The sequence below is a fragment of the Procambarus clarkii genome, chromosome 78, assembly GCF_040958095.1.
Source record: "Procambarus clarkii isolate CNS0578487 chromosome 78, FALCON_Pclarkii_2.0, whole genome shotgun sequence".
In the NCBI taxonomy this organism is placed as follows: domain Eukaryota; kingdom Metazoa; phylum Arthropoda; class Malacostraca; order Decapoda; family Cambaridae; genus Procambarus; species Procambarus clarkii.
The window spans coordinates 7,842,927-7,856,578 of record NC_091227.1 but is presented as its reverse complement, the minus strand read 5'-3'; the positions used below and the strand labels follow the sequence as shown (position 1 = coordinate 7,856,578).

General features: G+C 42.1%; 1 protein-coding gene across 1 annotated transcript in view; it reads right to left on the bottom strand.

The window, feature by feature from the left end:
* Window positions 1-12,518, bottom strand: part of LOC138357435 (PE-PGRS family protein PE_PGRS33-like) — a 171,772-nt gene extending 159,254 nt beyond the window's left edge. Inside the window, exons 1-3 of the mRNA XM_069314286.1 lie at window positions 12,481-12,518; window positions 12,079-12,173; window positions 11,711-11,890 (exon numbers count right to left, since the gene is read on the bottom strand). Of these exons, the coding sequence (XP_069170387.1) occupies window positions 11,711-11,890; window positions 12,079-12,173; window positions 12,481-12,518 (313 nt within the window). The remainder of the gene's footprint in view (window positions 1-11,710; window positions 11,891-12,078; window positions 12,174-12,480) is intronic.
* Window positions 12,519-13,652: the final 1,134 nt, after the last annotated feature.

Sequence of the window (13,652 nt, the reverse complement as noted above, 5' to 3'; positions counted from 1 at the left end):
CTTTACCCCGAATTCAGGAGATAATAGATCAATTTCGGAGCTGCCAAGTATTTCTCTACTCTTGATGCCAAATCCGCGTATTGGGCAATACCGGTGGCTGAAAAGGACAGAGAAAAAACAATGTTCTCTGATGGCAGGCATACCTTCAAATGTCGTAGGATTCATTTTGGCCTAAAGACAGCCCCTTCGTCATTTCAGAGGGCCATTAACTTAATCCTCAGTCCAGTTTTGGGAAGGCATTCGTTAGCATACCTGGATGATGTTGTGATATATTCCAGGACGTTTGAGGAACACTTACGAGACTTAACTGAAACTTTTACTTTGTTAGATCGGGCAGGGTTCAGACTTAATGTTCAATAGTTGAGTCAGTTAGATATTTTGAGTCATATCTGTTACAGCGCCATTTTGTAATCTACACTGACCATCGACTAAATGCACTAAATGTCCACGAATGTCGCGCTGGTCTCATGAACTGTTGGCTCACTCATTCCAGATACTCAATAAACTTGGACCATCACATGTAATGCCAGATAGTTTAAGTTGGAACATCGCTACGATTAACGTCAACCAGAATATTGAAAACATTTCATCGGAGAAAATGAGAGAATTCCAGATAAACGAGCCTAGGTGGAAAGATATTATTGAATATTTGGAAGGGGGAAAATATCCTTCCAAGAACCGTAAATGACCGATACATAATTTTGAGCTGAGGGACGGGGTTCTGTACTACGTAAATAGTCAAAAAGATAGATTTCCAGACGCATTACGGTCATTACGGTTAAAGCCGGCACATGCACCTAATTTTGCAGGTCACCCCGGTATCTTTAAAACCCACTTGAAAGCAAAGTCTCTCCTATACTTCCCAAAGTTGCTTTCTGAGGTAATTCACTACGTGAAGTCGTGTCTCCACTGTCATAGGAGAAAGGTACAAAGAAGGTACAAACTCCATTGCAGGAATTTCCGGAAATTTGTGAACCCTTAGATCGGGTGGGAGCTGATTTGATTGATCTCCATCACAGTCATTCAGGTTCTCGTACGGTTGCAAATGCGTTCTTGCGTAGGTTCGTAACTGTATTCGGGCTTCCCAAAGATTTAGTCTGTGACCGAGGTCAGGAATTCAATGGGAATATTTTTAGAGAAGTTTGTAGGATTTTAGAGACAACCTCAGCTTTTACAACAGCTTACCACCCTCAAGCAAACGGGATGACGGAACGTACTAATCGTGCAGTTAAGGATATGCTTGCAATCCTTGGTGAACATGATGCAAACTCATGGGACAATCAACTGCCCTATGATCAGTTGGCTTTGAATACTGCCATCCACCAGTCGATTAACACCCAACCCCTTCTTTTGTTTACTGGTCATTCATGTAATTTCTCGTCAGGTCTGCTTAAATGACATAATGTTGCATACGGTGAAGTCTACCCTTCAGAGGTCCTCAGTAAGATGAGGAATGCTTAGAGTATTGCGGCTGAAGCTTCCAAGAAAGCATGGAATCGTTATGCTCACTTTTATTACAAGAAAGTACGACCTCTGGAATTGAAGGAGGGTAGTCTTGTCTTGAGAATAAATGAAGCTGCACCCACCAATCAGAGTAGGAAACTAACTCCTAGATAGTGGGGGCCATACAGAGTAATTAAGAGAGCAGGCCCTGCAAATTTTGTCATAATGGGAGTATTTGAGGTTCAGGTGGAAAGAACTGTCCACATTAATAAGTTGAAGATTTATCATGATAGGGAGGAACAAGAATTGCCTTCAACAAGTCTAATTCCTGACCCAGCGAGGCTGACTAATGACTCAAGTGACGAGTCAGGTGGAGAGGATAACCCTCTGTCACCTCTCATCAGTAGTCAGGTGCAGTTTCGTCACCTCATGGTAACAAGATCTCGCACTGTTCAGTAAAAGTTAAAGTAACTCCCATAGTTAGTATCATTTAGAATTCATTAGATTTTCCTGTAGAGAAAATGATGTGGATTTATTTACTGTGCTTAATTCGGATAGCAGGCTTTACCAAGCTAGGGGTTTCCAACTTCCAACAAACCCAGAGTTATATCCATGCTTCTGCTATGTTGTTGTCTGTCTGTTCCCAGGTCTGAATTGTACACCTGATCAGTTGTTCCAGCCACACGTGAACCCAAGGTTTCTTCAGTAGGTTGGGATGTCAACCCTAATGTGAGAAGATCAAGAGGGAGGCACGGTACACAAAGTTCTCCCACAACAGACCCAGTAACTCGCCAATTGGTTACTTTGGGGGTTGGTGACGGTTGGTCACCCAGCCGTCACCTCATGTCACTAATGATGTTGTCTTGACTCAGTATGCTGTCTACAAGGAGGCAGTCACTAGATGTCAACGTTTAACACCATCTTGGGTAGCTGTCTTAACGGCACCACCATCCACCAGTTGCGTCGTCTAGACTGCAAGCAGACCGGGAGTAAATGTAGAAAAATCGGAGAGGGAGCCAGAATGTAGCAGTACTAATTATTCTCGGGTAGGATCGTCGTCGGAACCATGGTTACGTCGTCTATTGTAACGCAAGCGGAACGAGGCGGACACTAGATGAACGACACTGGCTTCCCTATAGTCACGACTCTCATTACAAGGGTGTCAAATGGCCTCCCTCGGCCCAATGTTAACTGTGCAAAATTATACACGAATGGTGTTTACGGTCTAGCAGTCTGGTGTCTTCAAGAAACGCCTGAGATGAAGTGAACCATGGTGACTGAAGATTGGGAGCCACTTGTTTTGCCAACATGCCACCCACCTCAACGCCCATCTGCAGCTACTTCCGTCACGAGACATCGTTGTGCGTTTAAGTCCAGCACTATCGTGGTTCAGCTGCTGGTTCAGTGTATTCTACCGAGACGTGTTTTGGGGGCTGTAATGAGCCGCTTCCCTTTAGCGAGGTTCACCCGGTCGGCGGTAGCCAGTCACGGGCTGTCACTGGTCACTCAACACTCAATTCTCGGAAAGTCTGTTGTCCTTCAGCGGTAACTGGAATGAAGTACAAGAGGACGATGAATCTCTACCGTCAACAACTGATGGTCGTTGGAACTACAATCAACTACTTGTCAGTCTTCTAACATCATCATCATCTAAAATTTAGATGGTGATGATGTTAAAAGACTGACAGCAAGAAAAAATGTCATCTTTGCTCAATAATACTAATGTAATGCTTCTGAATACCTAGGAACGTGAGTTTAGAAAAATAGTGTTTAAATGTTGAAACGAAGAAAACAAGTACGTAAAATTCTGGAGGAAGGAAATATGGGTTTTTGTTTATGGATTTTTGTTTAAATAACAGTGTCTAGATGAAGAACTGTTGCACGATACCTAGAACAACAGGTACAGTGTCTAGATGACGAACTGTTGCACGATACCTAGAACAACAGGTACAGTGTCTAGATGAAGAACTGTTGCACGATACCTAGAACAACAGGTACAGTGTCTAGATGAAGAACTGTTGCAGGATACCTAGAACAACAGGTACAGTGTCTAGATGAAGAACTGTTGCAGGATACCTAGAACAACAGGTACAGTGTCTAGATGAAGAACTGTTGCAGGATACCTAGAACAACAGGTACAGTGTCTAGATGAAGAACTGTTGCAGGATACCTAGAACAACAGGTACAGTGTCTAGATGAAGAACTGTTGCAGGATACCTAGAACAACAGGTACAGTGTCTAGATGAAGAACTGTTGCAGGATACCTAGAACAACAGGTACAGTGTCTAGATGAAGAACTGTTGCAGGATACCTAGAACAACAGGTACAGTGTCTAGATGAAGAACTGTTGCAGGATACCTAGAACAACAGGTACAGTGTCTAGATGAAGAACTGTTGCACGATACCTAGAACAACAGGTACAGTGTCTAGATGAAGAACTGTTGCACGATACCTAGAACAACAGGTACAGTGTCTAGATGAAGAACTGTTGCAGGATACCTAGAACAACAGGTACAGTGTCTAGATGAAGAACTGTTGCAGGATACCTAGAACAACAGGTACAGTGTCTAGATGAAGAACTGTTGCAGGATACCTAGAACAACAGGTACAGTGTCTAGATGAAGAACTGTTGCAGGATACCTAGAACAACAGGTACAGTGTCTAGATGAAGAACTGTTGCAGGATACCTAGAACAACAGGTACAGTGTCTAGATGAAGAACTGTTGCACGATACCTAGAACAACAGGTACAGTGTCTAGATGAAGAACTGTTGCACGATACCTAGAACAACAGGTACAGTGTCTAGATGAAGAACTGTTGCAGGATACCTAGAACAACAGGTACAGTGTCTAGATGAAGAACTGTTGCAGGATACCTAGAACAACAGGTACAGTGTCTAGATGAAGAACTGTTGCACGATACCTAGAACAACAGGTACAGTGTCTAGATGAAGAACTGTTGCACGATACCTAGAACAACAGGTACAGTGTCTAGATGAAGAACTGTTGCACGATACCTAGAACAACAGGTACAGTGTCTAGATGAAGAACTGTTGCACGATACCTAGAACAACAGGTACAGTGTCTAGATGAAGAACTGTTGCACGATACCTAGAACAACAGGTACAGTGTCTAGATGAAGAACTGTTGCACGATACCTAGAACAACAGGTACAGTGTCTAGATGAAGAACTGTTGCACGATACCTAGAACAACAGGTACAGTGTCTAGATGAAGAACTGTTGCACGATACCTAGAACAACAGGTACTAGGAAAATTCTGTTGCCATGTCGTGTTCTGTGCTTTGAGAGCAAGAGGGGCGAACTAAATAAACATTAACACTCTTAGTAATAGTGTGAACATTTCATTGCTGTAAATTGAGCTAAGAACTGTGATATTAGACGTTGTATTGATAAATAAATAAAATATTGTGTTTTATTGGTTAAGTTTTGCGTGTGAGTGGAACACTTGGATTAACTTCGAGGAGTTCAGCGTTCCTTTCCTGAATGACTGAAAGTTCCTCTCCTGAATGTCTGTATATTCTGTGTGCTTCATGTACTTGATGGACTTTTGCTGAAAGATTATGGATATTGCATTTAGTTACATCAGTTCAGGGATAGGATGTTTTGTCTTCAGATGTATTGGGAAGATTACTGGGCTGTTAACAGGATAGTCGGGATTCAAATTCCGGGATTTGCATTTGTGTATTAATGATTATTACTATTCAACCTGCTGGTTATCGTTATCATAGATAGGATAGGTTTTACTATTTTGGAGCCATTGGTTCAGATTGTTAGTTATAAAGTAAAGGATTGGGATAAGAAATTTCGTGCCAAATAGTTTAACACAAAGTTTCCTAAATACTTGAGCGAGGGGGTTGTAACAGTAGAACTGTTAATATAGAAGGTCATACATCTAACACTAAAAGTGGACGTCCATTATAAGAAAAGATATGCCCTTTGTAAAAATATGGAGCGTGTTGGTAGTTGACCTGAAAGGCTAGGCTGGTATTCCCCCCCCCCCCCCCCTAAGGATTAGAGCTCATGTATGGGAAACAGGAGCGCCACATGGGCTCCGTGTCGAGACATCAAACTTGGAGAGTAATTCATATATTAAAGAAATTGAAGGAATAATCAATTGCGTTTAAGTACGTATGTTAAAATTAACGTTATTTGAGAATAACGAGTCAGCCTTGGATGTTGTTAAAGAGACATTTTATTTCAGTGAGAATATGGTATCTCGTATTGGAAAATATGTACCTCCCAGCTTGCTTGTTAATTCATGTAAATTAGAGAAATTAAAGTGCTATTGAATATTGTAATTAACATTGCTCAAGTATATTGATAATTTCTCAACTGTATTGGAGTCACCTTCAGTGACGAGTACAGGATTTAAGTTAGTAATCATCTTTGAAGATTAATTTGGCAACAACCTTACCTTGAGGTGCTTCCGGAGCTTAGCGTCCCCGCGGCCCGGTCGTCGACCAGGCCTCCTGTTAGGCTTTAGTAACTAAGGTCTAACTAAGCTAAGATCCGTTTCACAGAGGTCAGGAGAGAAATGAGTCAGTGTGGTCTGGGTAGCAACTGGAGGCGGTACTGCTCCCCCTGGAGCCGAGGCAGAACATCTAGGCCTGTGCAGACGAGGAGTCACAACAATGTGGCTGAAATATGTTGACCAAACCACACACTAGAAAGTGAAGGGACGACGACGTTTCGGTCCGTCCTGGACAATTCTCAAGTCGATTGTAATGAGGGAAGTTGTTGTTTAAGATTCAGCTACTGGGAACAAACCGATGAGGGAAGGTTGTTGTTGTTATAGATTCAGCTACTCGGAACAAGTTGCAAGTAGCACGTGCTATAGTGAGCCTGTAGCTTACCTGGCACAGGAGCGGGGCAAGCACCACGGGCTATGGTGAGCCCGTAGTGGACTTACCTGGAACAGGAGCAGTGCTGAGGGAAGGTTGTTGTTGTTATAGATTCAGCGACTCGGAACAAGTCCCAAGTAGCACGGGCTACGGTGAGCCTGTAACTTACCTGGCACAGGAGTGGGGCAAGTAGCACGGACAATGGTGAACCCGTAATGGACTTACCTGGCACAGGAGCGGTGTGAGGGAAGGAGGCGAAGGACAATAGGCAAGAGGGATGTGAGGAGAAGAAAGTCTTAGAGGAAGAAAGAGCAAGGCAAAAGGTACGAAAGGTAATGTGCAATAAAGGGAACAGTAATAGGAATAAGAACATAAGAACATAAGAACAAAGGTAACTGCAGAAGGCCTAATGGCCCATACGAGGCAGCTCCTATTTATGACCACCCAGTAAGAGGGAAAAAGTAACTGGAATAAGAAGGGGATAGTAATAGGAAAAAGTAAGGGATCGTAAGAGAAAACAAGGGGGAAAGAAAAAGAAAGAAGGAAAGAGAAAGAAAGATAAATGGAAGGGTAAGCTTATGTTAGGTCACGTTTTTTGGAAAGTCTAGAACATTTGAGTATATACTGTGAAAGGGAAGAGTCCACAGCAACAAAGCCAGGACTCAAGTTCATGTTGGGTACGTTGTGTATTAGAGCAGATTCAACAAGACGGCGTCTGTGTAGAGTAGAGGTAGGAAAGATTATTTTGGAGGAAGACCAATCAATAGGATGGTTAGAATCCCTAACATGGCAGAAGAGAGCATTGTTTGTGTCTGCAGGCTTAACACTTCTTTTGTGTTCTTTAAGTCTGTCATTAAATGTACGGCCAGTTTCACCAAAGTAGGGAGGAGGGAGCCGGTCGGCCGAGCGGACAGCACGCTGGACTTGTGATCCTGTGGTCCTGGGTTCGATCCCAGGCGCCGGCGAGAAACATTGGGCAGAGTTTCTTTCACCCTATGCCCCTGTTACCTAGCAGCAAAATAGGTACCTAGGTGTTAGTCAGCTGTCACGGGCTGCTTCCTGGGGGTGGAGGCCTGGTCGAGGACCTGGCCGCGGGGACACTAAAAAGCCCCGAAATCATCTCAAGATAACTCAAGAAGAAAGTATTGGAGAGGACAAGACGAGCAGGAAATAGAGTAGACACCAGCAGCATTAGAAGCAGAAGGAGCAGTGTGAACTAGATTGCTACGAAGTGTGTTAGTTTGTCGAAAGACGAACTTTATGTCAAGAGGACGAAAGGTATTAGTAAAAGTTCTGAGTTCAGATATGAAGGGAAGGTAGAGCACAGTGCTATTAGTATTGGAAGCAGGTTTAGGATGAAAGAAATTTCGTTTAGCTTAAGAATAGGCACAGTTTATTAAATGCAAAGGGTTATCTTGAGGTTATCTTGAGATGATTTCGGGGCTTTAGTGTCCCCGCGGCCCGGTCCTCGACCAGGCCTCCACCCCCAGGAAGCAGCCCGTGACAGCTGACTAACTCCCAGGTACCTATTTACTGCTAGGTAACAGGGGCATTCAGGGTGAAAGAAACTTTGCCCATTTGTTTCTGCCTCGTGCGGGAATCGAACCCGCGCCACAGAATTACGAGTCCTGCGCGCTATCCACCAGGCTACGAGGCCCCAAAAGGGTAACCAAAGCGAGAGAATGATTTGAAGATAAACGCAATTTCAGAATCAAGAAACTGAGGGTCGCTGATGCGTAGAGCGCGGAGGAAGAGAGAGACGAGGACACTTTTCTTAACAGAAGAAGGATGGTAGGAAAAGAAGTGAATGTACATGCCACTATGCATGGGTTAGCGGTAAATAGAGAAAGAGAACCCGGACACAGAGCTGTGAACGTGAACGTCAAGAAAAGGAAGGAGGGAAATAGATTCCCATTCAGCTTTGAAATGGATAGAAGGAGCCAGATTGTTAAGAGAGGAGAGGAAGGGCTGGAAAAGACTAAGGGCATGAGGCCATAGAGCAAAAATGTCATCAACATAGCGAAGCCAGAGAGAGGGACGAGTATCAATAGAAGGAAGAAGAACAGTTTCGAAATACTCCATGTAGAAATTGGCAAGAACAGGGGAGAGAGGGGAACCCATAGCGACACCGAAAGTTTGAGTGTAATATTTACAATTGAAAGAGAAAGCGTTAGAGTCAAAACAGAGTCTAATGAGTTCGAGGAAAACGTCAGTGGGAAGCGGGAGAGGAAGAAGGCCTTCAGTCGCCTTCTGTCTAAGGGAAGTCTTCTGTATTCGCCTCCTTCCCTCATCACAATCGACTTGAGAATGGTCCAGGAAGGACCGAAACGTCGTCGTCCCTTCACTTTCTAGTGTGTGGTTTGGTCAACATCTAGGCCTGGTTGGGGTATTTAAGGTAAAAGAACTGTGATTGTTTTAAGTGCAGTTGTAGACTCCACATTATTTTTGTTGTCATTGCCTCAATCTTAGGAAGAACTTCTGGTAGATTATAATTCAGTTTAGGAAGTGTTCAGTTAGGGCGTGTATCTTTTTGTTTCCACTGATAAACTTGTTTAAAGAAATTTTGTTTAGAATTTGTGGTATTTAGTGGAATTTCCTCCCCCCCAAATGTCTATCTTACATTCTGTTGTTGGGCTCAAGACCCAATGCTTTGGACTAGGCACCCTCTGCAAGCCTCCAAGAATTATTGTACTACCTCAAATGATCCCTTTGTACTTTGATTTATCCATACTTAACGTAAAATCTCATCCTTCCTTTTCGGATAAATAGGGATCCATTTTCGGGGATTATACCTAATTTACGGTTTCCTGCTTCACCGACAATTGGGGAGAATTATTTAGTGGGTAGAAGTAGTAGGTGGTGGCGGCGATCTCAGAGTTTGTAGTGTAGCATAGAAGGGTACAGTGTTCTCGTGTCGTGATATCTAAACGATAAAACATCTTAGATCTCGAGGAGTTGAACTGAAGGTTACACAGCAGAACTCTGGTTTCTGTAGTATTATTTAACTAACGACCAGCTTTTAACCATTCAGTGAGGTTAAAGGTTGTTCTCCGTTACAATGCCACAAAAACAGGATTTCTCTCCTAATCAATATCTCACTCACTGTTTTAACGAGGTACAAATGGTTGACTGAAAATAAAGTATTCATGATGAATTGGCCATTAATTACGTGTTTGTATCATAATTTTCGTATATATAATGATTTAATATTAATAAACTTAAAATTCATAAAAGCGTACAAAAACGGCCAATATTGCCTAAATCGTCGATATTTGGTTTAAATCACAAAAAGGAGAGAAGGATGATAAACATACAATTTTTGTTAAATTCGATGATTTTTAGTACAAAACAAAATGCAAGAAAACATGCTTAAAACGCAATATAATGCGAAATAATAAGATGTGTAGGTCAAATCACTTATCGTGAGAAAGCATGAAGTAGTATCGAAATATTAGTAAATGCGATTATTTTTACTTAAAATCACAACATGAAAAAAGTGAAAACACGTCAATATATTATGTTGGGATCGAACTACTGGAACAGGAATTGACCCAATACATTTACCATTAAACACGATATATTTATGTCACGTTGTAGTCATGAGGGTTAACCATGTAGCAGCGCACGGTCAGGTGTCCTCCCAGCCTGGCCTATCGTCAGGTGCCGTCACTTCACTGACTTGGTCCTGACTAATTATGTCCATGAATTAAAGCACTTGGATATGAAGGTATCACCAGCGACTTTAAATTATCTATATTAATCACAAATATACACTATGTATAATATGTACAGATATATAGGTTGCGTCATGAAATACGAATACAATATTAAATGAACAAATCCACAAGAGCCGTGATGAGGGTTCGAACTTACGCCCGGGATGATCCATCACGGCCCTTGTGGACTGATCATTTGAGGCATCACGCTATTGTGATTTCTGTGTGTAACGAATACTATATTCTTCCACAGGCAGTCACAACCTGTCACACAACACCCACATTTCATCTGCCTATTTCGTCATCCTTGATTCCAAGTTAGTACTCTGTGCTATCCTCAGGAGACACGTAAAACGACGATATAATACACTGTCACAGAGTAGGGGTAAGGCTGGAATCACACACGAGGACATCATACAGTAAGGACGTCATGTCGACGGGGTGGGAGTGAGTAGAGTACTGTTCTGATCCCTTCTCTGCAGGCGCTCATTGCCTCCTCCGGCGACTCAGATTGGCCATCAGGGCCAATCTCTCTGGAGACTGACAGAGAGACAATCTCTCTGTCTCTCCGGCTACTGCATAATCTGTTCTAAAACACAAATAGCCTTTATATACAAGTATTCACAAAATGCAGAGGTATCCCTAAGTAACCCTACGACACCACTTTTCTACGGTTGTCTCATGTATAATTACTTTCCTTAGGTGTATCTTTCACCGACACATCCCTTTACTATTATTATTTTTCGTTTTCAGTGTACCTCACTTTTTCTACCGCTTCTTTATTATTTAACTACGGGATAACGCATTTGTAATAACGTGTTCTTTCCTTTATTATGCAATATATTTAGGTTATACTCTTGTAAGACCAGAGCCCACCTAGTCAGGCGCTGGTTGGTATTCTTCATTTTGTTTAAAAATACGCGCGGGTTATGATCCATGAAAACAGTGACGGGTCCTTTGCCCGCACTCACGTATACTTCAAAATGATGCAACGCCATAACTAACGCTAGAGTCTCTTTCTCTACTGTACTATAAGCTTTTTAATTTGACAAAAACTTTCTTGAAAAGTAGGACACCGGTTTGTATATGCCTTCTTGTTCCTGCATCAGCGCCAACATCACTTGCGTCGATAAATAGAGAGAACGGTTTCTGAAAATTCGGAGAAACCAATAACGGGGCTTCCGTTAACAATATTATGGTCTTACTAAATGATTTCTAACATGCGTCGTCCCAATGCCACTTCGTATGCTTTGATAATAATGCATTCAATGGCGCAGCGACTGTAGCAAAATTCTTACATAATTTTTTGTAGTACCCAACCATACCTAGGTATCTGAGCAAATCTCTTCTACCCCTAGGTACAGGGTACTTATCAATTGCCTCCACTTTATGTCTTACAGGGGCAACCTCCCCTTGCCCTACAATATATCCAAGATACTGTAATTTTGCCTAACCAAATTCACTTTTTGGTAGATTAATAGTTAAATTAGCTTCTTCCAGTTTATTAAATAACTCATTCAATTTCCGTAGGTGTTCTTCCCATGAATTTGAATAAACTGCAATGTCATCCATATATACGGCACAACCTACCATGCCCTGTAATATTCTGTTTATGGCTCTTGGAAGCAGCTTCCACTATTCTTCATGCCGAATGGGAGGACCTTATCAGACCGTCAGACTTATACAGACCGTCAGGTATCACAAAAGTAGAGATTCTTTTAGCTTTATCCGTGAGGGGTATCTGATAGTATTCTTTCAAGAGATAAATTTTAGACACGAACTGGGCTTGTTCTATTTGATCGACACAGTCCTCAATCCTCGGAATTGGGTAAGAATCTGCGACAGTGACCGAGTTCACCTTTCTGTAATCTGTAATCAAACAATGTGTACCATCTGGCTTCTTAACCAGGTGACAAGGTGAGCTCCAATCACTGTCACTCAATTCGGCTAGATTGTTATCCAGGAGATACTGTAGATCTCTTTTCATAATCTCTCTTTTTTTCGGGATTCACTCTGTAAGGATGTTGTTTTATTGGCAGAGTTCCTCCTACTCTTACATCGTGCGTGGCCTCGTGGTGTCTTCGTGGCACGTCGGTAAAAAGCGACATGTTCTTCACGAGAATCTCTGCCAATTCCTGCCGCCGTTGGTTGTCTAGATAGGACAAATTTTTCTTTATAGCTTGCAACCACTGAGTATTTGAGAATCGTGCTCCATCAGCTCTCTCTGATATGGTATTTTCTATTTCCGTAATCTCTTTAGATACAGTACACATTACAGTTTTGTCTAATTGTCCATTATCGTCTCTATATAATGGGATTTCCTTGGTCTATCTGGCATATGTACCATGTATGTAACGTCACCAAGCACCTTCTTCACCCTTTACGATCCACAAAATTTAGTGTAATTTACTGTTCCTTTAAGTAGCAGGTAGACTAATACCTTGTCACCAACAACAAACCTTCGGTTTTTGGTGCCTTTATCATAATTTTTGGCCATGGTTGCTTTGGCTATTATTAAATTTTTTTTCGCTAACTCCCGTGTTCTGTACAATCTAGTTGTAAATTTCTGGACATAAGTTTCCATACTAATTCCAGAACCTCCAAATGTCAACTGGTCCTTAAACATGTCTATCGAACTTCTTACCGTATGTCCCTACACCAACTGAAATGGAATCAAAGCTAAGGATTCTACCACCGAGTCACGTATAGCAAACATTACTGGGGGCGATGACCTCGTCCACTGTGCTCCTTGCTCAGTGCAATATATTCGCAAAAGGCTTTTCATAGTGCCATGGAAACGTTCGATGGCATCTTGTGACTTTGGATGGTTAGGAGATGATCTAACTTGTTTCACATCCCAATCCTTCAGTGTTTCCGAAGCAGCCTCGATTGAAATACGCTTCCCAAATCAGATTGTAAGACTTTTGGAATTCCTAGCCATGAGAAATACTGCTGTAATTTGTCAAGCAATACTCTTGAAGTTATATTCCTTACAAGAATAGCCTCAGGAAAACATGTTGCTGTACACATTATCGTGAATAGATATGCATTTCCTTTCCTAGTTCTCGGTAGGGGACCTACGTAGTCGACCATTATCCTTTTGAAGGGTTCCCCAAGCGCTGGAATGGGTTTCAACTGAGCTCTGGGAATCGCTGGGGAAGGTTTTCCCGCTCTGTGATATGGTAAACAAGTTGTACAGTACTTTTTACATCAGCTGTCATACCTGGCCAATAAAAGTGCTCCTATATTTTACTAAGTGTCTTATTTACCCCTAAATGTCCTGACATTTCTAACGAATGAGTAACTTTTAAAACAACATTTCTATAGTCCTGAGGTATTACTACTTGACGCTTCTCAATCCAGTCTTTATCGACTGGCGCATGATCTGGCCGCCATTTACGCATCAATACCCCATCATCTAGGTTTTGTGGGCGACACTATACATGCATTTCCTCCCTTAACTTCCTTTACTTGTTGATCAAATTCTAACTTTTGGGCTGCTATAAAATCATTTTTGCTTACCTTCAGATACTCCACTCTCTCGCTTTAAGGTGTATGTTCCTTAAACAAGTCCTTTAGATCTATATCCAATTCTTCCTCCTCCGAAGGCAATACGTCCATATTCTTATCT